The sequence below is a fragment of the Garra rufa genome, chromosome 23, assembly GCF_049309525.1.
Source record: "Garra rufa chromosome 23, GarRuf1.0, whole genome shotgun sequence".
Taxonomy (NCBI): Eukaryota; Metazoa; Chordata; class Actinopteri; order Cypriniformes; family Cyprinidae; genus Garra; species Garra rufa.
Window position 1 is genome coordinate 10,202,713 of NC_133383.1, and position 27,628 is coordinate 10,230,340.

Below are 27,628 nucleotides of genomic sequence, written 5' to 3' on the forward strand. Positions count from 1 at the left end.
CCTTTTTTTTTTTTTTTTGTCAAGAAACAATTTCTTATGGACTGAAGGAAGAAAGACACGAAGATCTTGGATGACAAAGGGTTGAGTAAATTATCTGTACATTTTTGTTCTGGAAGCGAACTTCTCCTTTTACTATTTTTAAGAATGGAAACACCTGAAACGTCCGTGCAACGAACAGAAAATGAGACTATTTTCATTGGCTTGCCACTGAATGCTTTATTACAAACCAAAAGAAAATCATTAAGATACTGTACAAATATACATTTGTAATAATGAAGAAAGGAAATATGTACAATGTCTTTTGTCATCGAACAAAAGCCAGTTTTAAAAAATAATCAAATCTGAGCGACAGAGGGAAATGGGTTACTCATGCAGTCAAAACACTGGACTGACCAAACAGAACTACTGTAGAGAGAGCACAGCTGTAGAAGTGCAAAACCTGGACAAGAATGAGTTCATTCAATGTTTACTCGGTATAATGAAAGGCGACATATTAATACAAAAAGTATTTACATTAGTAACATTTTAACCAAAACCCTTTAATAATGCGATTCTTAGTATATAATGTATTGATATTAGCACTGAGCCAAAATATTCGTCTTTCTCTAGCTATCGGTGTCATGCAGGTCCATTGCCAATAGTGTTTAGATGCACATTCTCTCAAGCAATTGTATGCAGGGTGTTTAACATTAGAGCTCAGCATTCAAATTGTTCAGCTGTGACTGACCGAACACTAACTCAACTGAACCATGCGTCTCAGCACATATCAACAGCAGACTCGGCCGTACAGGAGCAGCGGGTTGCGAGGAAGTGCTTTGACTAATATTACTTCATTTCCTCACTTTCTATGTGTGTGGAAAGAGACTTCAAAGCCAGGGAATCGACCGGCTGCGGGTTGAAACTAAATCAATGGAACTGGGTGCACATTCTGTGTTCTTCTGCACTGAAGTTGTGAAGGATTGGATTTAGATAAATAAGGTCAGCCTTTGGTTCCTTTACCTCTTCCAGCATTGACATCTAAGTCTTGTTCCACGCAGAGACGCTTATATCCCTGGTGATCCGGCAAGAAGACATTGTTCTGTCCTTAAGGGTGATCTGTCACTTTGAATATTTCCTGACATCTTGTTCGTCCATCTAATTCATTTCTAAAGATGCAAAGAACAAGACTGTCTCTTTGAGGGGAGGAATCCATGTTATGGTCCCCTGCTGTTTACTAATGTGGACTCAGAAAGCACATTTTTCCAGCTGGGTCTGGGTATGAACGCCTCTCTGAGCATTAGAAGTCATCAAACATTGAAATCTAAGAAGGGAAAACAATTGCGAAACAGAAAATATATTTGCAATGGCATTAGAGTAGCCCGAATATGTCTAGGATACAAAAAAGATTCATGTATATAAAAATCTGCACTCAAGAATTTAAAGCTTCTAACCTACTGCAGTTACAATAATGTTTTTGCTAAAACAGCTACAAACAAAATTAATCTTAAAACTTAATTGTTGAAATGAAGAAAAATAGTCAGCTATACAATATCAAACACATTCAAAGCTCACTCACAGGCCCAGACAAAATTTGCACCTTTTTTTCACATTTTCCTATTTGATTTTTTGAATGAAATGATATATAATGTCTTAAACTGAGCAAAAAGTACTACATTCTTATTGGTAGCTGAAAACATAAGCAAATTAACCATAATATTTAATAAACAAAAAAAAAAAAAAAGGTTATGTAGAGCAATGGCCTTAGCAAACTTGTGAAGTGCCCAAAGGATGACTTAAAAACTCATTAAAACTCATTACTGTAAACTTTAATCTCTAAATAACTATTAAAGGACATATTAGAATCTTGGATCTTCTGGAATCACAATAATGAATTGTGGTTAAATAATTCAATTTAATTAGTGCTGTCGAACGATTAATCGCAATTAATCGCATCCAAAATAAACGTTTTTGTTAACATAATATACTGTATGCTTGTGTACTGTGTATAATTATTATGTGTATATAAATACACACATATGCATGTACATATGTATTTAAGAAAATGATGTTTATATATTAAAAATATGTGCAACGATTATTTGCAATTAATCACATTCAACAGAAGTTTTTGTTTATATATGCGTGTACTGTTGTTTATGTATATATATATATTATGTATATATATATAAATACACACACATATGCATGTATATATTTAAGAAAAATATATTGTTTATATATTAAAAAAAAAATATATATATATATATATATATATATATAATATCAGTTATGTAGTGCTGGGCAATGATTAATCACGATTAATCGCATTTAAAATAAAAGTTTTTGTTAATATATGTGTGTGTACTGTGTATATTTATTATGTATATATAAAGACATGCACATACAGTATATATTTTGAAAATATTTACGTATATATCTATTTTCATATTATTTGTATATAAAAAATATATAAGCATAACACATTTTTCTTAAATATATACATGCGTGTGTGTATTTATATATACATAATACATACACACAGTGCACACAAATATATTATGTACACAAAAACGAATATTTTCTAAATATATACTGTATGTGTGTGTATTTATATACTGTATATATACATATATTATGTAAACAAAAACGCTTATTTTGTATGCGATTAATCGCGATTAATCGTTTGACAGCACTAAATCTAATATAGCAAATGTATGCTAATAAAAAGTTTCAAAACAAGCAGCGTTGTCGTAATTTCAGCAAAAACCCAGCAAACAAAAAGGTTTTTGCTAACGTTCCTATTTAAAAACGTTATGTTAACCGAACACTCAGAACATCTGAGTTTTTTTTTTTTTGTTAACATTCCATTTTATTTTGCATTATGGCAAGGTTACTTTTGAATGTTTTTTGAACATTCTAAAACAAGTAGTAATATTTATTTAAACGTTACATGAACGTAACTAAAATGTTTCAGAAATAATAACCTTTTTATGTTAGTGTTTTGAAAACATTATTAAAAAATGATGACTGTAAATGACTGTTCGATTAACATTACTGGAAGAGAACCTTATCTTTAAGAGAGCCTTACTAGAACATTCTGAAACATTTCTTGTTAGCTGGGAATACCAAATGAAATCTCTTAATATAGGGGGGCATTTGATTATGTGGACTGGACCACACAAACCAGTCATAAGGTTTAATGAAATCTGAAAAGCTGAATAAATAAGCTTTCCATTGATGTATGGTTTGTTAGGAAAGGACAATATTTGGTTGAGATGCAACTATTTAAAATCTGGAATTTAAATATTGAAAAAATGGAGCCAAACCATTTCCCCACTGAGACGATCAACCTCATTACTGAAGATACTGTTTGCATTATCCTGAAGAATGTGAATGAGTGATTTAAAGGGAATGTGCACACGTTACGAATGCCGTTAGATACTTGAACTGAAATATATGGAATTCCTATAAATACTTCTTAAATATATAATACGTCTATTCGTATGGAATATTTATAGCTCTAATGAAGAACAAAGAAATTTACTGTCAGTGTTTATGTCATAGTGTGTCGATTTCCCCTCATTCTGAGCCAATCGCCGCGTCTGTGCCCAGCAGGTGAACTGCCATTGGCTGTTGAGGTGTGATGCCCACTGGGCCGCCTGGCAAATGCCGATTGGCTGAGGAAATGAGTGGCAGATGTGAATCCTCATAGGGGCGGACGAGCAGGTGCCGGAAAGAGTCCGCTTTTGTGAGTTTCTCCTCCAGTTCTGTAACTGTCAGTTCAAACGCAGCGAGGACAGGAAGTGTGCGGTCAGGTAGACAGGCTGTCTGTCTGGGTAAAGGCAGAGTTGTATCCGTGTTCATATCTGCCTCTTTTGTTTGCTCAAACCATCATAACAACACAAGGCACAACCCTCCACATCCAACCCTCCCCTCCTTTTTTTTCTCTGTCTTTAGTCTTTACACTCCACAAGGGGTCTTCTTCCACTTCAGTGTGCACACAAAAACAACAAAAGCATTTATTTTCCAACACAGTCAAAAAGGCCTGCCCACCTGGGTTTTCCGCAGGGAGTGGGAAATCCTTTGGGAATGTTCCTGATACCAGATGTGGGGTTTGATGCTTGCTGCAGTGTGTGTATTTATCTGTTTGTGTGTATGTTTAGGGTGTTTATTATTCCTACACAGTCTGGAATGCCTTGGTTTGGGCGGGGATCATCACCGGTGTGGCGCCCATCCTCGCCAGGTTCCCGGGGCTGAGCTTTGCTGGGCTGGCTTTAGGGCTACTGCTGGGCTCCGGAGGTTTAGGGACCACGTGGTTGTACGGCGGTGGGACCGGAGGGAAGTTTTCGGGCTGCCCACTTTCTTTAAGGGCGGCCACGACAGGCAGTCGAGGCCTGGGCCCACGGGGGGCACTGTTGTGTACCATGGACTGAGTGGAGGAGGCCCCGGAGCGAGAGCTACCAGATCGGGAGGAGGAGAGAGAGTTTGGCTTCACCAGTTTGGCTTTGGGAGCCTCTGCGTCTTCCCTAAAACATACAGACAAAGACTGTGAGATTCTTTATCTGGCTTGGCCAGTACATTGCAAGCATGCAGTCTGTGTAGCGTCTATAATCAAGGGGCCTTCAAATGTCTGTGCCAAATTGAAAGTGTTACTATTCAGACAGCTAGCTATAAACATGTCAGTTCCCTTAAAAAACATTTTATTTTCAAATGTTCATCCTCCAGGACTGTAGTTGACTTGAAACAACATATGTGACCCTGGACCACAAAACCAGTCTTAAGTCGCTGGGGTATATTTGTAGCAATAGCCAAAAATACATTGTATGGGTCAAAATTATTGATTTTTCTTTTATGTCAAAAATCATTAGGAAATTAAGTAAAGATCATGTTCCATGAAGATTTTTTTGTAAAATTCCTACTGTAAACCTATCCAAATGTACTTTTTGATTAGTAATATGCATTGTTAAGAACTTAATTTGGACAACTTTATAGGTGATTTTTCTCAGTATTTTGATTTTTTGCACCCTTAGATTTCAGATTTTCAAATAGATGCATCTCGGCCAAATATTGTCCTATCCTAACAAACCATACATCAATAGAAAGCTTATTTATTGAGCTTTCATATGATGTATATATCTCAGTTTTGTAAAATTTAACCTTATGACTGGTTTTGTGGTCCAGGGGTCACATATTTCCTGTTATAACGCCCAGTGATTGGAATCCACTTGTGTTGGCTCAATTTCAATGTGACTCACTTCAATGTGAAGCTTCTGCATAAAGCAAAAAATACATATTACGTTTTCTTTTATGCACAAAATTTCAAATATGGTGTATGCTAAATAAATTTACAGCTTGCTGGGATTGTCCACCCAAAAAAGAATACTCTATCATCATTTAGCCTACTCCTCTTGTCTTAGAAGAAGATACATTTGTATTTTGAAGAAATTTTAGGTTCCTATTGAATTGCATTGGTTTTTTGACACAATGGAAGTCAATGGGAACTAAAACTGGTTGGTTACCAAAAATCTTCAAAATACATGTATATATATTTTTGTGTTACATAGAAGCAAGAAATAAGTCACACAGGTATGAAACAACATGAGAGTGAGTGAATGATGAGAATTTTCATTTTAGGGTGGACTATTCACTTAGACATACAGTAAAGTACAAATATAAACATCCAGTAAATTTGATAGTTTATATTAACTTCCAGTAAATATAAACTAATAAATAAAAAAATATATTGAGCAATAATAATCAATATAATAATAAATTATATAAAAAATGGAAAAGAAATATATGAGGAAACATAAGTAGTCTTGACTTAAGTACGCTACCAGTCAAAATTGTTTGAACAGTAAGATTTTTAATGTTTTTTTAAAGAAGTCTCTTTTGCTCACTAAGCCTGCATTTATCTGATACAGAGCACAGCAAAATAGTAACATTTTGAAGTATTTTTGCTTTTTAAAACAACTACTTTCTATATATCACTTTTCATGTGACACAAGACTGGAGTAATGATGCTTAAAATTTAGCTTTGATCACAGGAATAAATTACATTTTAAAACATTCATATAGAAAACAGTTATTTTAAATAGTAAAAATATTTGACAAATTTTTGGCTGTATATTGGATTAAATAAATGCAGGTTCGGTGAGTAGGAGACTTCTTTAAAAAACATAAAAAATCTTACTGTTCAAAAACCTTTGACTGGTACTGTATATTTCTGTAAATGTATTAAAAAAATATATTTATATATTTTTGGTCCACATTTTTATATGTTTTGTAAGATTTATGGATTGAGCTAAAAATTTGAGGTAAATTTTTCTAAAAGTTTGATCTAAATCTACTAACGTGCCATCCTAAACGGCTCTAAGGCTGTAGAGTTTGCGTAGCTAAAAGTGTTTACATTCACAAATTTTAGTTTTGGGCTTTGTGTTTTATAAAATGTCTTGATAAATTCACTAAAACAACACTCAGAAACCCTCCAGGCTACTGACTAACAAGTTTAGGGAAAGTGGCTTCTGCTACACTGAGGCCTTGTTATGTATCTTTTTAACCTCAGCGATAGCAGTGTATATGTGTGTATATCTCGCTGTCGTCTGCATTGTTAATGCTCACTCATCCTCCAAACCTGCATAATTCATCCTGACACCCGCAAATTAGCCTAGACATGAATGCAAGTCAACAAAGAGAAATGGAGCTGCTGCTTTAACAAGCATTATAAATGGTGTCAGGCATGTAATTTGCATTTTCATTCTATATGCTATTTTATAAAGTTTTTTACCTTATTTCATTGGGTGCTTCCTCCTCCTCATATTTCTTCTTCTCTTTCTTGCGGAAAACAAGCCAGACGATGAGGATGATGAGGAGAACACCAAAGGACACGCCCACCACGGCTCCGGCGACCACACCCATCCCCCGGACATCTACAAAAGACCCAAAATATCACAACTGTTCCTGTTTTAAAAGAAGTTATGGTGTTTGCTAAGTAGGGCTGTAATGGTATTTTCAATATCATGGTATTGCGATAGCAAAGCGGTCTCGCTATTATCCTGGTCACATAACAATATGAAACGATATATTTAATAAAATATAATATATTTAAACTTTTTATGCTAACATAAAGGGTCTTTTCTAAGCCTGTTTTCACTGAAGCTGGAGTTTTTCGTTAAAATAAAAGCTCTGTCAAAATAAAAGCTGTAAATAAAAGTGTGGTATAAATTGCTGACAACTAGCGATTAAATGGGTAATGTTACTGCAGTCCAAATACAAAATATCTCTTTCAAGTGTAGAAATTAGGAAAGAAGTATTGTAATTTCTCTACTGTAGTCTAAAGCAAAAATAATATACCTATGAAAATTTTCATTCGTTTATTTTACAATGCAATTGTTTTACAATATATGGCTATTACTGTCATAGAAATATAGATATACAGTCAAGCCCAAAATTATTCATACCCCTAGCAAATTCTGACTTAAAGTTACTTTTATTCAACCAGAAAGATTTTTTTTTTTTTGACTGGAAATGACATTTAGATATGGTCTTATAGATCTTTCCTGACTTGTGAGCAGCCACAATGTGCAGCCGCAGGTCCTCAGTGAGCTCCTTTGTCTTAGCCATGACTGTCCACAAACCAACAGCAGAGAGCTTCTGTTTTTCACCTGTTGAGTTGATTAAAACAGCTGTTCCCAATGAATCAGGGTAATTAGGATGCTTTAGAACAGCTTGGACTATTTGGAATGGTATAGAACTTTGGATTTTCCTATAGACTGTGACAGTTTGCAAAGGGTATGAATAATTGTGGACATGCCACTTTTTGTTCAAATGTAAATAAAAGATGAGTAAAAAATTTTTTCAACAATTATGCCTCGTGTACATCGTCTTATTAACTTTAAGTCAGAATTTGCCAGGGGTATGATTAATTTCGGGCTTGACTGTATATATTTTTTATACTCTTATTTGTTTGGCTTCCTAAAACACCAGTGTGAATGTAATTTAGACTGAGACAGTATACCACAAATAAAAAGATGGTTGAGTCAATGGTTGAGACTTTTTTCTGATGTAAGTTTTTTTAGTTAAGGAAATGGGTTGGAGCTCTTAATTTTGAACTCTCAAAGTACATTAGATAGAAAAATTTAATTGTAAAATGTACAAAATTTTCATTTGTGTTTTTTTTTAAATATCACAAGAATATTGTATTGTAAACTTCATATTGTGATATTATCGTATTGTGAGATTTTGATATTGTTACATCCCTATTGCTAAGATAAATGTCATATATAGCACTTTATACAACAAAGACTGTTTCACAGTAATAAACAAGAAAACAGTATTAACACTGCGAAATTCTTCAGTTATGAAACAAATACAAATTCAGCTGTACAGCAGCTGTACAGAAGATAATAGTGTCATTATTCAACTTAATTGAGTTCAAGGTTGATTCAGTTTAGTTCAATAACAGTGTGAATGTTGCAAAGTTCAGCAGTTTTGAAATGAATTCAGTTAAACTATAAAGCAGCTCTACAGAACATAATAGTGTCATTATTCACCTTAACTCAGTTCAGTGTTTATTCAGTTTAATCCAATACTGTCTAACAAATCGATTCATCTATTAAACAGCTCTACAGAAGACAATAGATACTTTGACTTAAAAGGGTTAGTTCACCCTAAAATAAAAAATCTGTCATTTGTTACCCTCATGTCGTTCTAAAACTATAAGAACTTAGTTCATCTTCGGAACTCGAAGATACCTTTCTGACCCTGCATAGACAGGAACAAAACTACCACATTCAAGGGCCAGAAAGGTAGTAAGGACATTGTTAAAATAGTCCATGTGACATCAGTGGTTCAACTGTAATTTTATGAAGCTATGTTTCTGGGCTTTGAATGTGTCATTTGCGTTGCTGTCTATGCAGGGTCAGAAAGTTCTTGTATTTCATCAAAAATATCCTATTTTGTGTTCTGAAGTTGAACAGAGGTCTTTTGAATGACATAAGGGTGAGTAATTAATGACAGAATTAAAATTTTTGGGTGACTATCCCTTTAAATGCTTTTCCACACTGAGCGCAATGCGAAAACGCTAGGCGAATCGCTAACAAATGGTGCTTTCACACCGAGTGCGAACCGAATATTTATGCCTGCATGCTAGGTGGCATCGACCAACAATGCATTTTTCCTCAGATATGTATTTTGTATATGGATTTAACATCATCCATTGAGTGCTTGTAATAATGATTGTGATCTTCAGTTGATTTTGATTCTATAATAGGCAGACATGCACTCTTTGTATGTTTAACACCACACTGCTTATTATCATAAACATCCGTTATTGCTGTAAAAATACCATGAGCTCCATACAAAACAGATACAGAAAATATATTATAAAAATATATAATATAACAATCATATGTCTGATTGCTTTCATATTTCATGTGTAGAACATTAGAAAAATGTTTCAATCATTTTTTTTTGGAATAAGGAAGATCTAGAGAGTGAACGTGCTCTGGCTCGTATAACACTCGTGCACGTGGAAGGAAATGGACAGTGTTCTCCTTCAGAGATCACGTAATTCAGTGGAGAATTAATAGAAATTATTTTAAGAAAATGTGAGAATAACCATCTGTTCTCAGATGCGAGGATAACAAGAGCGCATCCTCATCTCCCGCGGGATACTTTTCTTTTGTGTTTGTTTACACTGGTTTTCGAAACAGCGCCACCACTCTCGTCCTTTTGTGCAACAGCAGCTGCTCCAGGCACATGATGTTCAAATCTTATTGGACGGCCGTGTTTTCGCTTTGCTAAACTAAAAAGATTCGTCAGACTGGTTGTTAAAAAAAAAAAAAAACATTCACTTTTTCGGTGCGCAAATGTTCGTGGTCTGTGTGGAAGCACTCATAGGAATCTGTTCTTTCATTCCAGTATCTGTCAAATTAACTAGAACCAAAAGCATAATATGGCTTAATCCCTTCAACAAGTTTGTTCAACTTCGTTCAGGTGATCAGCTCATGATCTGGTGTTTTCTGTGCCTTAGAACAGCTCAGTTCACACTAAATGCAGTGAACTCATTTATTGCATGCGCAATGAGTTTAGCGCGCGTTTGGGAACACAATGGCCACCAGTAATGCTATTTATTATTTTTCGTTGCAGATGATTACAGCATCTCACTAGATTTGTAGTGGCATGCGTTTTTCGAAGCCTGTTTTCACTGAAGCTGGAGTTTTTTGTTAAAACAAAAGCTCTACTGCTGTTTCCGTCAAAATAAAAGCTTAAAAGTGTGGTATGAATTGCTAAGAAACTGAAAAGATTTGTCGGACTGGTTGTTAAATAAAACATTCGCTTTTTTTGGTGCGTGAATGTTCGCGGCCTATGTGGAAGCACTCATAGGAATCTGTTGTTTTATTCCAGCGCGTCATCATGTGCGATATTCGTTTCCTTTTTTTACGCGCTCAGTGTGGAAAGGCCTTAAGGGTTAACAAAAATGAAGGATTAAACATTGGTGTTTTTAATTATAATTTGTCTGGAATTAATTGTGTTTATAAATGACTCACACAATTTGTAGGAACCAAAATTCTATAAAAACCTAACATTTCCTGGGTTCTAGTTCTGGAAAGTCAAAAGATTCCCCATCTTTTGACTTACCAGAACTAGAACCCAGGAAATGTACATCTTGAATGTACATATTCTATTCTATTCTATTCTATTATACACTCACAAAGAGAGAGAGCCCAGACGTGTTTAAAAAGTCACACACTCACTCACTACTGTATTGATGAAAAACACTACCCATTCTTTGAAAAGACACATAAAACAAAGTTTCCATGCTCAGAATAGCCCAACAAACAGCCTGTAACAAGCAAGCAGCCCCCTCTGCATTGCAGATACCTGAAGGAGTGTATCTCATCATGAGAATACTCCAGCAAACAGAGCAGCATTAATCAACCTACCGCACTCACTACGTTCCTTCCTTTAATAATATTCCATTTTTTGCATGAATAAATTTCTCTTTCCGCCACATAATTAATTATTTCTTCTAATTCCATCATCTGATATTTAATTATGCAGTAGAGCTGTTTGAGAAAGGTTTGGAGGAAGGAATTAAATCAATGAACACTGTGCTAAAGAAAAGGATGAATTCTTTATTTGGATGTTAAACAGTGCTGAAAGATCGCACTGCATAGCAGAACGGGTCAGAATCTCTGTGCCACCTTCATGAAATATACTGTGGGTTGGCATTGTGCTTGTGTTGACGGTAATGAAATTAAGTGTTGGAAGCAGGAAGAAAAAAAAAAAAAAAACTATCGGTATGATTTATGATTTGCATAAAGCTTTTCAATTGTGTCTTGTGCCCAGACAAACAAAAAAACAAACTGGCTGTGTTCAGAAAAAGCACAAAGTACTACTCATATTATATTGTGTTATGCAACTTAGATAACCTAATGTTTCCCACAATGCAAAGCAATGCACTCTATTTGACCTATCATTTACAGCTTGACGAATAAAGCAGCAGAAAATGTGCAGCATCTTCGCCTAGGCTATGTTTTTGATCAAACTGCAAAAATGTAACATTTTTTGACAAATTAGCTAAAAAACAATTCCATTTGCATATTTATCTCTAAGGTAATAGAAAACTGGATGGCACACGCTAAATTAAATACAGCGCACTGAGGTAATGTGTCAACAATGTAGCATACTACGGTTTGAAGCATTTATCACTTCATACTGTGCACTATTTTTAGAAAGCAGCAAGTAGTCTTCACAGTATGCTACGCTAGTATGCCATTCTGAACGCAGCCATATACACACAGGTACTTACAGTGAACTTTGACCTCTAAAGTGCAGTTTTCTTCTCCGACATCATTGCTGGCGGTGCATTTATAAACACCTGCGCTTTCCCTTGTCAGATTTTTCAGTGTCACAATCTCAGGGTTCTTCAGATCTTTAAATATATAAAAACAAAACAAAGTTACTTGTCATTTGATATGTAAATAGTTTGCCGTCTTGCACTGCATTCAAACAGACACAAAATGACAAGCAATGTATGCTTCTTCAATATTAATAATTTAAAAAAATTAACCAACATTTTGTTGTTTGCTGGGTAGCCCCGTCCACATAAAAACTGTGCAAAATTTGGCTTTTCTCACCAAAGCTACATTTATTTGATACAGTAAAATAAGTAATATTGTTAAAAAAAAAACAATAAAATTATATTTTAAATTATATTTTTTAAAATGTTATTTATTTCTATAATTGCAAAGCTGAATTTTCAGCAGTCATTGCTTTTATTTAATAAACTCTACTGTGGTACTTAAATCGTACTAACCCCAAACTCTTGAACAGCAATGTAGCTGTATATTAAATAACAAAATGAGCTGCAAACTGTGAGCTCCATGATAAATAAAAACCAAGCATTCAACAAAATGTTGCTTTTTATGGCTGGTTAGGACATGGACAAGATTTATTGCTTGATTTATTGATTTTCAGTTCATCACAACGGGCTTGATGCATAATTTTTGGATAATCCTGTGAATGTTATATGATAATATAGGCATTGTAGCCAGAAATTCAACAAAGGATTGTCTAAAATGTTAAATATGAGCATTGTAATGCATATTTTTGGATAATCTTGTGAATTTTATATCACAATATAGGCATTTTAGCTGGAAATTCAACAAATCATTGTCTAAAATGTTAAATATCAGCATTGTGATGCATATTTTTGGATAATCTTGTAAATTTTATATCACAATATAGGCATTTTAGCTGGAAATTCAACAAATCACTGTCTAAAATGTTAAATATCAGCATTGTGATGCATATTTTTGGATAATCTTGTAAATTTTATATCACAATATAGGCATTTTAGCTGGAAATTCAAAAAGGATGGTCTAAAACTTTAAATATCAGCATTGTAACGCATATTTTTGGATAATCTTGTGAATTTTATATCACAATATAGGCATTTTAACTGGAAATACAACAAATCATTTTCCTAAATATTGAATATCCTCATGGTAATGCATATTTCTGGATAATCCTGAGAATTTTATATCACAATATAGGCATTTTAGCTGGAAAACAAACAAAAATGGTTTTTATTTTAAATAACCACATACTAATGCATATTTCTGGATAATCCTGTGAATCGTCTGACAATCTAGGCATTTTAGCTGGAAAACAAACAAAAAATGGCTTTTATATTAAATAACCACATAGTAAGGCATATTTCTGGATAATCCTGTGAATTTTTCATCACAGTATATGCATTTTATCTGGAAAACAAACAAAAATGGCTTTTATAATAAATAACCACATTAATGCATATTTTTGGATAATCCTGTGAATTTTATATAACAATATAGGCATTTTAGACGGAAATCCAACAAAGAATTGTCTTATATATTAAATAATTATGTGGTAATGCATATTTTTGGATAATCCTATGAATGTTATATCATAATATAGACATTATAGCTGAAAATACAAAAAGAATTGTCTAAAATATAAAATATCTACATGGTAATACATATTTCTGCGGCCTCATGTCTCACTTAGGACGAAGAGGATTAAAAAATTTACATTTTTAGATAATCCTGTGAAATTTATATCACAATATAGGCATTTTAGCTGGAAAACAAACAAAAAATGGCTTTTATATTAAATAACCACATGGTAATGTATATTCTTGGATAATTCTGTGATTGTTATATCGTAATATGGACATTTTAGCTGGAAATTCAAGAAGAATTGTCTAAAATAAAAAATATCCACATGGTAATATATATTTTTGCTTTTTCTTATGTCTCACTTGGGATGAAGTGGATAAATACCAAATAAGCTACAAACTGTGAGCTACATGATAAATAAAAGCCAAGCATTCAACAAAATGTTGCTTTTTATGGCTGGTTAGGACATGGACAAGATTTATTGCTTGTCAGTTCATCACCATGGGCCTGATTAAGACACGCTGTCACACTTCAAGCTTCAAGTATTGAACCTACAACCTTTTGGTTAGTGTTGATTTCATTGAAACCTCATTTCTGACATGAAACATCTACTGAAAGTGTGCAGTTGAATGAACAGAGCATGTTCTGCAAAATTCTCCATAAAGCTTGATGAAGGGTAGAGAGCACATTACATTACACATACGTCACATCTCCAAGCTGATCTCATAAGAAGGGCTAATTGAGGAGGTAGCGAAGCATGTGGGGTAAAAAGTGCTGATGGAATTGATGTAAATTTAATTTGAGAATGCTTGCGGTGTTAAATTGGCCCTGTAGTGTCTTCATCTATTTTCTGCTCCTCCAGAGAGGAGATGTCCACATGATTTACTCCCCACGCTTGGAAGATAAACTTAACACTGCATTTTTTTTTCTTCACGGGAAAGCAGTATTACAGTGATTGGAGTAGAGCGAGTCAGTTTAGCGTTTAAAAATATGGGCAACAGGTTACAGTTGAAAGATCATCTTTACCTGAGTCACATTATCTAGTTATGCCAAACATGCTCTCCCAAAATTATTAGTAATAAATATCATTATTAAAATTTCCTAATGCTTACAGATGTAAATGATAAAATGCTCACCTATGAGGGCCAGAGGTGGCAGCTTGCCAGCATATTTCCCTTTGTCTAAGACTCTTTCCCATTTGTAGCTGATTGGGTCAGAGCCATCTGCAGACTTGCAGCTCAGTCTGACATCACTTCCTTCCAGAAGACGACCCTCCATCCAGCAGCGTGGTTTGGATGGCTTTACTACAAAACATACAGTAAGGTAAATACTACATGATGGCATGAGTTATGTTGTATTAGTGAATTGGTAATTTATCTGGAAATTCAACAGTTTAATTGTTTAAAGGTTTAAACAGTTTAAAGGTCAAAATAAAAATTATTCAGACACCAGATATATTTTTTTACGAGTAGGTGCAAGACACTATGTTCAATTATCTTCATTTAGCTGGAAATTCAACCAAAAATTGGCTTTCGTATTAAATAACCACATGGTAATGCATATTTCTAGATAATTCTGTGAATTTTATATCATAATATAGGAATTTTAGCAGAAAATTAAAAAAAAAATTCTTACCCATTAAATATGCTTATTGTAGTGCATATTTTTGGATAAACCTGTTCATTTTTTATCGCAATATAGGCATTTTAGCCTATATTCAGATATATTTTTTACTACTAGGTGCAGGACGCTATAGTTAATTTATGTTCATTTTAGCTATAAATTTAACAAAAATTGTCTTGAATTAAATGACCACATAATAACGCATATTTCTGGAAAACCCTCTGAATTTTTTTCACAATATAGGGATCAAAAATGGCTTTTATATCAAATAACCACATGGTAATGCATATTTCTCTATAATTCTGTGAATCTTATATCATAATATAGGCATTTTAGCTGAAAATTCTAAAAAAAATCTTAAATATTAAATACGCACATTTTTGGATAAACCTGGTAATTATTCTTTTTTTTTTAATCACAAAATATAGGCATTTTAGCTGGATATTTAACCAAAAATTGTCCTTTATATTAAATAACAACATAACGCATATGTCTGGATAACCCTGTAAATTATTTTTACAATTTAGGGATTTTAGCTGGAAAACCAACAAAAATGGCTTTTATATTAAATAACCATATTATAATGCATATTTAATGCATGATAATCCTGTGAACTGTTTTTTTTTTAATCACAAAATATAGGCATTTTAGCTGGATATTTAACCAAAAATTGTCCTTTATATTAAATAACAACATAACGCATGTCTGGATAACCCTGTAAATTATTTTTACAATTTAGGGATTTTAGCTGGAAAACCAACAAAAATGGCTTTTACATTAAATAACCATATTATAATGCATATTTAATGCATGATAATCCTGTGAACTGTTTTTTTTTTTTTTAAATCACAAAATATAGGCATTTTAGCTGGATATTTAACCAAAAATTGTCCTTTATATTAAATAACAACATAACGCATATGTCTGGATAACCCTGTAAATTATTTTTACAATTTAGGGATTTTAGCTGGAAAACCAACAAAAATGGCTTTTACATTAAATAACCATATTATAATGAATATTTAATGCATGATAATCCTGTGAACTGTTTTTTTTTATCACAATATAGGCATTTTAGCTAGAAATTTAACAAAAAATTGTCCTTTATAAAATAACAACATAACGCATATGTCTGGATAACCCTGTAAATTATTTTTTCAATTTAGGGATTTTAGCTGGAAAACCAACAAAAATGGCTTTTATATTAAATAACCATATTATAATGCATATTTAATGCATGATAATCCTGTGAACTGTTTTTTTTTTTATCACAAAATATAGGCATTTTAGCTGGATATTTAACCAAAAATCGTCTTTTATATTAAATAACCACATGGTAATGTATATTCCCGAATAATCCTGTGAATTTTGTATCACAACATTGGCATTTAGCTGGAAATCCAACAAAGAATTGGATTCTATTTTAAATTACCACATGGTAATGCATATTTTTTGGATAATTCAGTGAAGTTTGTATCACAGTATATGCATTTCAGTTGAATTGGTTTACGTATTAAATAAACAGGTAGTACTGCATGCATGTCTTTGAAAAAAAATCACATTATGAAACACGAGTTAAAAGACTATAAACACTGAGACTAATATTAAAAAATGTATAGTTTAAATTATAATACAACAAGTATTTAGAGTAAGTAAAACCATATCTGTACACTCACACATGCACTTTTACCCTCTTTGCATCATTCCCCATTTAGATCTATTTTTCCTCACATCATGAACCTTTTAAAAACCAGTGTGATGCCAGCGAACTCTATAACATGAACCTGTAAAACAACCCGTTCACCATTCGGTCCTCGACCACCCTGGCCATCAGCATCTGCTCCTGCCGCCTCTATCTGCTGAGCCAGGACAATTCTGCCCCGGCACTCGCAGGGGGGGATGCAATTACAGCCGCTGAGTGGGATGCAGGTCCCCTCCATCTCCCGACTCTGTCAGGATCACTTACGGCGCACAGAGGAAGCTGCAGTTGCGTCCTCTGCCAAGCCATTATCTTTGTGTTGAACAAGACAAATGCTAATGTTTGCCCCTCGGAATCGAACGTGTCGTTGGAAAGCCACGGACCATTTGTACAAATGCATGCGTAAATTTGTGGTGCTCTTAAATGTCTTTATACAGCTGGCGAAGCAGTTAAGATGGAATGAGGGAATATAGAAAAAAAACTATGGGGTGAAAACAGACGTATAATGTTTCTATGCGGGAAAATGTGTTTATTCAACACGTACTCACAATAATACATGTTGATTGAGTATCTAAGACTAATTTATGTGTTTTGGAAGCTCGACTATAGTGTGTCTTCTAAATTTCTACATGGGATGACTGCTTTTTCCCATGCTATCATGCGTAATGTGTCATTCTTATTGTCACGCAGTCGCTGAATGTCATTTCACGCCAAGATCAGGGCACAACTGGCACACTATGCCCAGGGACAACATCCTGGTGCTATTTTTGGACCCCTTACTCTGTGACATAAGCATCTGTCATGTCTTTATCGTTCCCCAGGCCTACAAGAGGAGTTAATTAAAGGCAAGCTGCGGGGCCAAAGACTCACGGAGCACGATGAGTTTGACTGTGTTCCAGTAGTACTTCCCGCCATTCTTGACCTTGCAGATGTATTCTCCAGAGTCGGTGAGCGAGAGGTCGCTGATCAAGAGCGAAGCGTCACCTTTTAGATAGTCTCCCGCCAGGGACAGCCGCCCAGCTTCGCTCTCGTTGGGGTCGTAGATTCGACCAGCAAAGTATGTGATCACCTGGTGAAAGAGAAGACATACAGAGAGTTAAATAAATACTGCTTTGATTAGGCTTTTGGAACTCTTGCGCTAAGGGCGCAATCCAGTGAGGGTTGAGTCACAGCCTCCAGGAGGAGTCTGCTAAACTCTGATGTCACTGTGAATCAGGCCTTTCCTGGCTTGGTTATATTTGTCTTTCGGTGTCTCTGATACTCAACTTCATTCTGTAAAGCCACGCTAAAGCTTTTTTTTTTTTCAATGTAATTCAATGTTCATCCTAAATCAGTCTTAATTAATTTCATTTTTAAATCCAAAAGACTTTTAATATTTGCCATAACATGAAAATAATTGCTTACCAATATCAACCAGAATTTTACTACTGATGCATCTGTATAAATGTTTTTAATCTTTTTGATTGCCATGTTCCTAAAATCATGTGACAAAAATTTGGCAAAAAAAAAAAAAAAAAAAAAAAATTCAGTGAATAAAATTGGGGAAAAATTACTTCTAGATCATTTGATTTAAAAGTTGCACTACTGAACAAAAGTTTCAGGTCAGTCTGATTTTTACAAAAATATTGCAGCACAACTGTTTTCAGCACTGATAATAAGAAGAAAGGATGATCTGAAGGATCGTGTAACACTGAAGACTGGACTATTGATGCTAAACATTTTGCTTTGCATTGCAATAATAAGATGCATTTGAAAAATAAGACATTTGAAATTAAATGAAATTAAAGCTATTTAAAGTTGTAATAATATTTTTTATAATATCCTGTGAATTTTATATCACAATATAGGCATATTTAACTTTAGTTGGATTATATTTTAAATAACCACATGGTAATGCATATTTTTGGATAATTTAAGTGAATTTTGTATCACAATATAGGCATTTTAGCTGGTAATTCAACAACAAAATGCTATTATGTTAAATAACCACATGGTAATGCATATTTTTAGGTAAATCTGTTATTTTTTTTTACAATATAGGAATTTTCACTGGAAATTCAACAAAAAAAATGGCTTTTATATTAAATAATCACATGGTAATGCAAATTTTTAGATAAATCTGTGATTTTTTATTACAATATAGGCATTTTAGCTGGATATTCAACAAAATGCTTGGCATACATATTAAAAATCCACATGATTCAGTGAATTTTATAATATAATATAGCTATGTTAGCTGGACATTAAACAAAGAATTGTCTTAAATATTTAATGTCCACATGGTAATAGATATTTTAGATAATCCTCTGAATTTTATATTCCAATATAGACATTTAAGATGGAAATTAAACAATAACTTGGCTTTTATATTAAATGACCACATGGTAATGTATATTTTTTTTAGATAAATCTGTGATTTTTTTCACAATATAGGAATTTTAGCTGGAAATTCATAAAAAAATGGCTTTTATGTTAAATAACTAGATGGTAATGCATATTTTTAGATAAAAGTGTGGTTTTTCTATCACAATATAGACATTTAGCTGGAAATTCAACAAAAGCTTGGCATACATATTAAAAATCCACATATATTTAGATGATACAGTGAATTTTATAATATAATATAGCAATGTTAGCTGGACATTTAACAAAGTATTGTCTTAAATATTTATAATCCACATGGAAATAGATATTTTAGATAATCCTCTGAATTTTTAGATAATCCTCTGAATCACAATATAGACATTTTAGCTGGAAATTCAACAAAAAATTGGCTTTTATATTAAATGACCACATGGTAATGGATATTTTTAGATCAATCTGTGATTTTTTCGCAATATAGGATTTTTTTTCTGGAAATTCAACAAAAAATGGCTTTTATGTTAAATAACCACACGGTAATGCATACTTTTAAATAAATCTGTGATTTTTCTATCACAATATAAGCATTTAAACTGGAAATTCAACAAGGAATTGTCTTAAATATTAAACAACAATGCATGAATGCATATTTTTGCATAATCCGTTAAATATTATGTCACAATATAGGCACTGTAGCTGGAAATCTAACTAAGAATTGGCTAATGTATTAAATAAACAGATAGTAGTATATGTCTAAAGAAATATTGTACAAGTGAAGAAAAAAAATCAAAATCATAGAAAAAAACTTCACTTCAAGATCATTAGATTTAAAAGTTGCACTAGGTCTGTATGATTTATATAAAAATATGATGCAGCACAACTGTTAAGAAGAAATGTTCATATTAGAAAAATCTGCATTAAATTAAAATTATTTCTGAAGAACGATGAGACACAAAAGACTGGATTAATGAATGTAGCTTTGCATCGCAAGGATAAAATACATTTGAAAATATATTTAAAAAAGAAAACAGCTTTTTTAATTTGTAATAATTGTTCACAATATTACTGTTTTTGATCAAGTAAATGCAGACTTAATGAGCATAGGATCAAAAACACAAAATCTTAAAAACCACAAACTTTTGAATGGTTGTGTATTAACTACAACTATACACAATTTGAACTGTTGGTGGAGCTAAAGAGTTTGAGAGACAGACCCCAAAACTATCATCTAAGCAGATCAAAAACTCCCCCCTAAAAATGAGCTTTTCTCTCATTAATAAGCTTCATGCCATTTAGAAAAATAGCTCTGAAATGACTCATAACTGGCAGGAAGTTTAATCGGCGAAAGGTTTGACCCCTTCTTGTTGGATATATTGTGTCGGGAAGGACCTCAGGGAGCAGCCTGAGCCGTAGCCAGATTAAAATGTAAAACTTGTCCCCGGGCCAATTCCACATCATTAGGTCATAAAAGTAATTGTTAGGGGTGATGCAAGGCAAAGCAGTGACATATTAAAAGCGAGCAGTTTTTACAGTGCTGATTGCAGCACCAGTTGATGGTGCAGTTTACAGAAAGACAACCCTTCCCATCATCGCAGCAAAAAAGCACTGCACTGCAGATCAGGGACTGTGGTGAACAGCTAAGGCCAGCATCAGCTGCGCAATGTCGCAGTGGCGGGAGATCGGACAAGCGCGCGTGCTCACCACTTTCTGCCGTGAGCTGGATTTATGCAACATCCATTCGATGTCCAGCAGGGAGATGTCCGCTTGCCACAGCTGATGGTGGCACGGCAGCGTGGCGTTGTCTCCGACCACCCTCTTCATCTCCGTCTGGCCGTTTGCCTGAAGCACACTCAGCAATACTGTGGAGAGAGAGACAAAGAGAGAGGAGGATGCGTTAAGGCCCGATGCCAGGGAGTAGTTAGGACTGAAGGGCTTTAGCTGGCTTTACTGCAGGTTGCAGAGGTAGACTGGGGGTTTTAGAGAGGGGCGTTGGGGATTTCATGCGACTGATCCACTGCGCTCTCCTCCAGAGGCTCCATGAAGACAATCATTGTTATATTCTCCAGTAAATTCCTGGAATTGGACAAAGGTTTAACGGCTAAGCGGCCACTTTTCACACCGAACAGGAAATCAGCTCAATAAGAGAAGGGGAGGAAATTAACTGTTAACAATTGCTGGAGACGAAGAAGACCGTGTCTCTGAATTTATTGAGGTTGAAGCTGAATTTGTGAGTGTACAGAATCTGTGCTAATCTGTGTTACAACCCCAATTTCCCCCCATTCCCGAACCATCTCAGCCTCCCAGCGCTTCCCATCACAACACATTTTCCACTCATCAAGCGATAAAACACAGAGAGTGGATGTCCCGTTGTGCCGCTACTGTACTTTAACACCCTTTGCGTTTGAACTTCTCTACATTAACACAGGGAGGCAGCTAAATGAAGGCCAAGCTAATTAATTCCCAGCATGCATTCTGATTGCCGAAATAATGCCCACACAGGCAGATGACAAGCAGACAACTCTACACCTCAGCCATATGCAACAGCCTTCTGCTTGAATAATCCTGATAATGTGAGGCAAATGATCAAATATATTTGCTTTGGGCATTATGGGCAATGATCAGAACACACTGCATATTGTTATATAAAAATAGCATGTTAACATATTGCAGAGCGTGAATGTGTCAAATGCAGTTATTTCACATTAATTCAGCTTTGGGTAAATGTCTTTACTATTGGCAGTTCAACAAATAACAGTCAGGGAGATGGTTCAGATCCCTTCTGGTTCATTTGTCACACTAGAAATAAAAGGTTAAACATTGCTGTTTACATTTTTGGCAAATCTAGTCAACTATGTATTCAAAATTTGCCTACATAGCCTACCTAGACAGCACACGTACGCCTGAAAGATGTCTGTTAAAGATCGCTTGATCTGAAAGCATCTGCTCTGACAGACGACTGTGAGATGTCAGTTTTACATACTTTGTAAATCATAAACATCTCAAAGACATCTAACAGACTTCTATTTGCCATCTGATAGGAAACGTTGTATAGACGTATTGTGTCTATATAGATGCATTGCGTTGTATAGACGTATTGCATCTAAAATCATCATACGAAATGCATGTTATTGTTTATTTAGTCCTGACCTGAATAAGATATTTCACATAAAAGATGTGTAGACATAGTCCACAAGAGAAAATAGTAGCTGAATTTATAAAAAGGACCCTGTTCAAAAGTTTACATACACTTGATTCTTAATACTGTGTTCTTACCTGAATGATCCACAGCTGTGTTTTTTTGTTTAGTAATAGTTTCATGAGTCCCTTGTTTGTCCTAAACAGTTAAAATCCTCATATGCAACTATTACAGAAGGTTCAAACGTTCACTGATGCTCCAGAAGGAAAAGCGATGCATTAAGAGCTGAGGGTGAAAACTTTTGAACAGAGTGGAGATTTGTACAGTTTTCTTATTTTGCATAAATATCATATTTTTTCCCATTTAGTACTGCCCTTCAGAGGCTACAGAAGAAAGTTACATGTTTCTCAGAAGACAAAATAAGTTTTTTTAAATTTACCCTGATCTTCAAATTCAAAAGGTTTTCACCCCCGGCTCTTAATGCATGTTTTTTTTTCCTTCTGAAGCATCAGTGAGCGTTTGAACCTTCTGTAATAGTTGCATATGAGTCCCTCAGTTGTCCTTCATGTGAAAAGATGGATCTCAAAATAATTCAGTCATTGTATTTGAAAACGTAATTTAATCTAATCACAAGTAATCACAAGTAATGTACTGTAATCAGTTACCCAGCTCTGTACATACATTCACATTTGCGTACCACATACTTCATTTAAAAAAAAAGGAAAGGAAAGGAAATACCCATACTCAGAATTTGTGCTCTGCATTTAAATGTGCTCTGCTGGACCTGAGACTCGAACCCACAACCTTCGGGTTACAAGTCCAACTCTCTAAACATTAAGCCACAGCTGCCCTCAAAAAGATGATGGTATGATATTTCAAAAACATTTAAATTTCCAAATTTTGAGAAAATCATACCAATAATCATGGACGCAAGAGTGGAAAAAGGAGAAAAAAAGACAGGAACACTCATACCTTTGGTTACCATTCCTTTAATATAAGCTTCATATAACCACAAATTACTACTTTGACAGTCTGTACACAATGGTGTGGATTAAGCTAAATTATATCTTTTCTATCTCATGTATTATCTCTATAATTTTAAGAAAAGATGGAAATCTAAAAATATAGATTCTGGTCTCATTTGAACACACACTCATCACCTTAATTAAAATCCCAATACCGTTCATTATCAGAAAGGTGCATTTTCTCCTCTTAATGCGCGATGGCGTCATACCATGTGATATTTTAAGAACATCAAAGAAACGTTACTGGCTGTTTATTCAGCAAAAGCATCTCGGTATTAAATGGGCTAAAATGCAGGTTGGTTAAAATGGGTTCTGATGAAAACAGGTGAATTCTGCAGGCCACAGATTTAATAAGGGACGTGTTACGACGATCAGGTTGTTCTTCAAAGGAAATGATAAGATCAGATAAATCCTCATCTGCATGGCCTTGCGGTGTCGTGGAAATCCATCTTTGATATGCAGTAAATCATAGAGATCTGGCAATTTCTGCCTCGAAGTTAAGATTAAGAGAATGATGTGTGATTTACAGAGGTTTTAAAATAAAGCGTAATGAAATGAAAAGCGAGCTCTCAGAACAAAGTGCGCAAGTTCAGAATGGCACAGAGTACCTGGATGAACTGCTATATTCTACTGTGTACTGTATTTCCCATAATGCAATGCACCCAACCTGACCCGCTGAACAGTATGCAGCATAACAAGTGAACCAGAAGTAATCTGCCACAATTCTTTAGATCTTTTTTCTGACCATTTATTTGATTGGACTACCAAGTTGGTTTTACTCAGAATTGGATTAAAAATGCAAAATATCTAGTTTTATTATTATCTATTTTATGATTTAATTAAAATAAATAAGTAAATAATTATTTATTTTTTTACAGTTGAGGTCCAAAGTTTACAAGCTGCTTTCAGAATCTGCAAAATGTTAATTATTTTACCAAAATAAGAGGAATCATACAAAATTCATGTTATTGATTACTTACCTGACCTGAATAAGATTTCACATAAAAGACGTTTACATATAGTCCACAAGAGAAAATAATAGTTGAATTGATAAAAATGACCCAGTTCAAAAGTTTACATCCCCTTGATTCTTATGCCGCGTTCCAGGCAACCCGTTACTCGTGTTTTTCCAACCTTCAACCTTCTGAAAGTGCACCCGAACGGCAGTCAAACCCGTAACTTCCCACTCGTGAACTCGTACTAGATCGATGTACTCCCAGTTCCGAGTTCTGACGTGAAATAGCCCGCGAAACCACTATGTCCGCACCTACGGGTGCGGTGTTTATGCAAGTGGTACACAGTGAAAAAATAGACTTTAGGACAATATAACGTTGCAAACAAATTAATAATAATGTAATAATAATAAATGCGCTCAGGCAGTTTGGGGTGACTTGCCTGGAACGCTACAAAGTCGTGAGTCGTGATGTGAAGTTGTGATTTACGAGCGCAAAAACCCGCCTGGAATGCAGCATTAATACTGTGTTGTTACCTGAATGATCACCAGTTGTTCATAAGACCCTTGTTTGTCCTGAACAGTTAAACTGCCTGCGGTTCTTCAGAAAAAAAAAATCGGTCAGGTATCAAAAATTCTTTAGTTTTCCAGCATTGTTGTGAATTTGAACCTCTTCCAACAATGACTGTATGATTTTGAGATCCATCTTTTCACACTGAGGACAATTGAGGGACTCATATGCAACTATTACAGAAGGTTCAAACGTTTACTGATGCTTCTGAAGAAACACAATGCATTAAGTTTTTGAATTTGAAGATCAAGGTAAATTCAACTTATTTTGTCTTCTGGAAACCATGTAACCATCTTCTGTAGCCTCTGAAGGGTAGTACTAAATAAAAAAAAATATGATATTTAGGAAAAATAAGAAAAATGTACACATCTCCATTCTGTTCAAAAGTTTTCACCCTCCCCTCTTAATGCATGGTTTCTCCTTCTCAAGCGTTTGAACCTTCTGTAATGGCTGCATATGAGTCCTCAGTGTAAAAAGATGGATCTCAAAATCAAGACTGAAAACAGTCTGAGCACTGATTGGTTCGAGATATTCATGTCAACCAATCCTGAGTCACTGTGTGCTCACTGGTGTACCAAAAGCATTTGGGAAATGCATATAAACAAAATGTCTACACCAGTTTGAAATCTGTGAAGCCCACAGAGGTATCCATGTGTCTATTTTTAAACCGTAAGGAAGATGCCTGTGGACCGGGTCATGTTAAGTTCTCAGCTGGAGAAGGTTTGGAAGAAACGGCCATGTTAATGCCTGCAGAGCGAGAAAGGCTGAGTGTTCATCTGTCATGTTCTGCCTCTCCTGGACTGCCATCAGCTGCAGCTTGAGATTTTCTAGCCCCTTTTGGCGCATTGTGGCTCAGGCTGGGGGGAAGGAGAGTGAAAGAGCGGCTCATTAACAATAGGAACCAAGCAGCTTGGCTGAGATGCACCAAAAGCTGGTGGAAAAGCAGATTTCTATGAAGATGCCCTAGGGGGAGTTGTGCTCCAGTAAATTCTCCTCCCCACAGATCTCAGCAATCTTATTATAGAGCAGCCAATAGCACATATCACATCCATACCCTTCAAACTGTCCAAAGTCATGGTACATAGCCTTCCCTGTCTTTACACTGGCACTCAGGCTTCGCCACGGGAGAGAGCTGTGATCTCTCACCCAACTGCAACCTCCACATTTCCAGCAAGAAGAGGAAAACAGACGGAAGATCTTGCAGCTGAGATCTAATTAATGGCTCTTGCATCACTATGACTGTCACTCATACTGAGGGTTGCGGTTTAAAAGTATTGAACTTCAGTGCACAACCTTTTCCACACCATTTGTGCTACAGCTTTTCTAACAAGTTGCGCAATACAATGCGGGCAAAAAAACTAGCGACGAAGCATTTTGTTATGCTACATTACTAATTCATTTCCACAGCTCTACACAGTTGAGCAAGATCAAATCTCAGTATTCCTCCATCCCTCATATGAGGCTGAGAAATCTGATTCATTTTAGTGAGTCAGTTCGTTCAGATGATTCAAAAATTGATTCATGGATTTGTTTCACTTCATTGATTCAAGTTTTGGTAGGTTGTCTGGTTTAATGTATTTAGCGTAATGCAATGCTCTTAGCTGTATACTAAGAAACAATTTGAATTGCAGTTTCAATGCAGCTTATGTAGCGAAACTATCGTCTTGTATTAGCTCAAATTCACGCACACATGATGGTGGAAGTACGGACCCAGCGTTTACAAAGCGAATGTGCAAATGACCTTTACAAAAAAAAGGTAAGACAACGATGTTGGACAATTTTGAAGTTGGAGGAGAAAATGAGATTTTGAAAATGAGTTTTCTGCCCTAGCCTACCTTTTTGAATCTTAGTACACAGATGAGAACTAACCGCATTCGACTTTTCCTATGCGATTATGCAAGTTGTAGATGCGCAGTGCTAGTGTAAGACGTTAAAAAGTATATACATTTAAATTTTTTTAGAAAATGGCAGATTGTTTCGCTAGATAAGACTCTTATTCCTCAGCTGGGATCGTGTAGAGCCCTTTGAAGCTCCAGTGAAATTGCAATTTGGACCTTCAACCGATTGGTTTCCACTGAAGTCTACTATATGGAGAAAAATCCTTAAATGTTTTCCTCAACAACCTTAATTTCTTTTCGACTGAAGAAAGAAATACATTAACATCTTGGATGACATGGGGGTGAGTAAATCATCCGGAAATGTTTATTCTGGAAGTGAACAAATCTTTTAAAAAGTAAAAAAAAAAAAAAAAAAAAAAGTCTACACCTTTGGGCACAACAACTAGAATATGAAAACAACTTTTACTGTACTTTCTGATCACACTGACCAAAATGATGTCCTTCCTCAGTATTTTTGTCTCATTTTCCAGTGCAAATATCTGAAGATTTTTAAATCAAGATACATTTACTTGAGAAGCAAAATGACATGAGATAAGAAAGAAATGAGTTTATGATTAAAACAAGAACACCAAAAAAATCTACTTAATTCAAAAGTTTTCATAACTCAGATATTTGTTTTTGTTTTAAGCATCAACTTACTTAATTGTGTTCAGTTTTCTAGGCTACATTTTACATTTGCATGTCAAGTAAATACTCTTATTTAAGGATTTTTAGATATTTATACTGAAAAACAAAAACACAAGGATTTTTTATAATGCATGCAACATTTAATGCCATGACTTTATTAATTTATACACTGCAAAAAATTCTAAGTCGTAAAAAAAAAGTCTACAGCTGAGGTCAAAAGTTTATATCCCCCTTTCAGAATCTGCAAAATGTTAATTATTTTACCAAAATAAGAGGGATGTTATAGTTTATTTAGTACTGACCTGAATAAGG

The 27,628-nt window shown here is 34.7% G+C and overlaps 1 protein-coding gene across 1 annotated transcript in view; it reads right to left on the bottom strand.

Annotated features, from left to right (window-relative positions):
- Nucleotides 1-207: 207 nt before the first annotated feature.
- Nucleotides 208-27,628, bottom strand: part of clmpa (CXADR like membrane protein a) — a 98,798-nt gene continuing 71,377 nt past the window's right edge. Inside the window, exons 2-7 of the mRNA XM_073829697.1 lie at nucleotides 20,809-20,966; nucleotides 17,617-17,815; nucleotides 14,561-14,728; nucleotides 11,795-11,917; nucleotides 6,767-6,908; nucleotides 208-4,505 (exon numbers count right to left, since the gene is read on the bottom strand). Of these exons, the coding sequence (XP_073685798.1) occupies nucleotides 4,157-4,505; nucleotides 6,767-6,908; nucleotides 11,795-11,917; nucleotides 14,561-14,728; nucleotides 17,617-17,815; nucleotides 20,809-20,966 (1,139 nt within the window). The 3' untranslated portion in view covers nucleotides 208-4,156. The remainder of the gene's footprint in view (nucleotides 4,506-6,766; nucleotides 6,909-11,794; nucleotides 11,918-14,560; nucleotides 14,729-17,616; nucleotides 17,816-20,808; nucleotides 20,967-27,628) is intronic.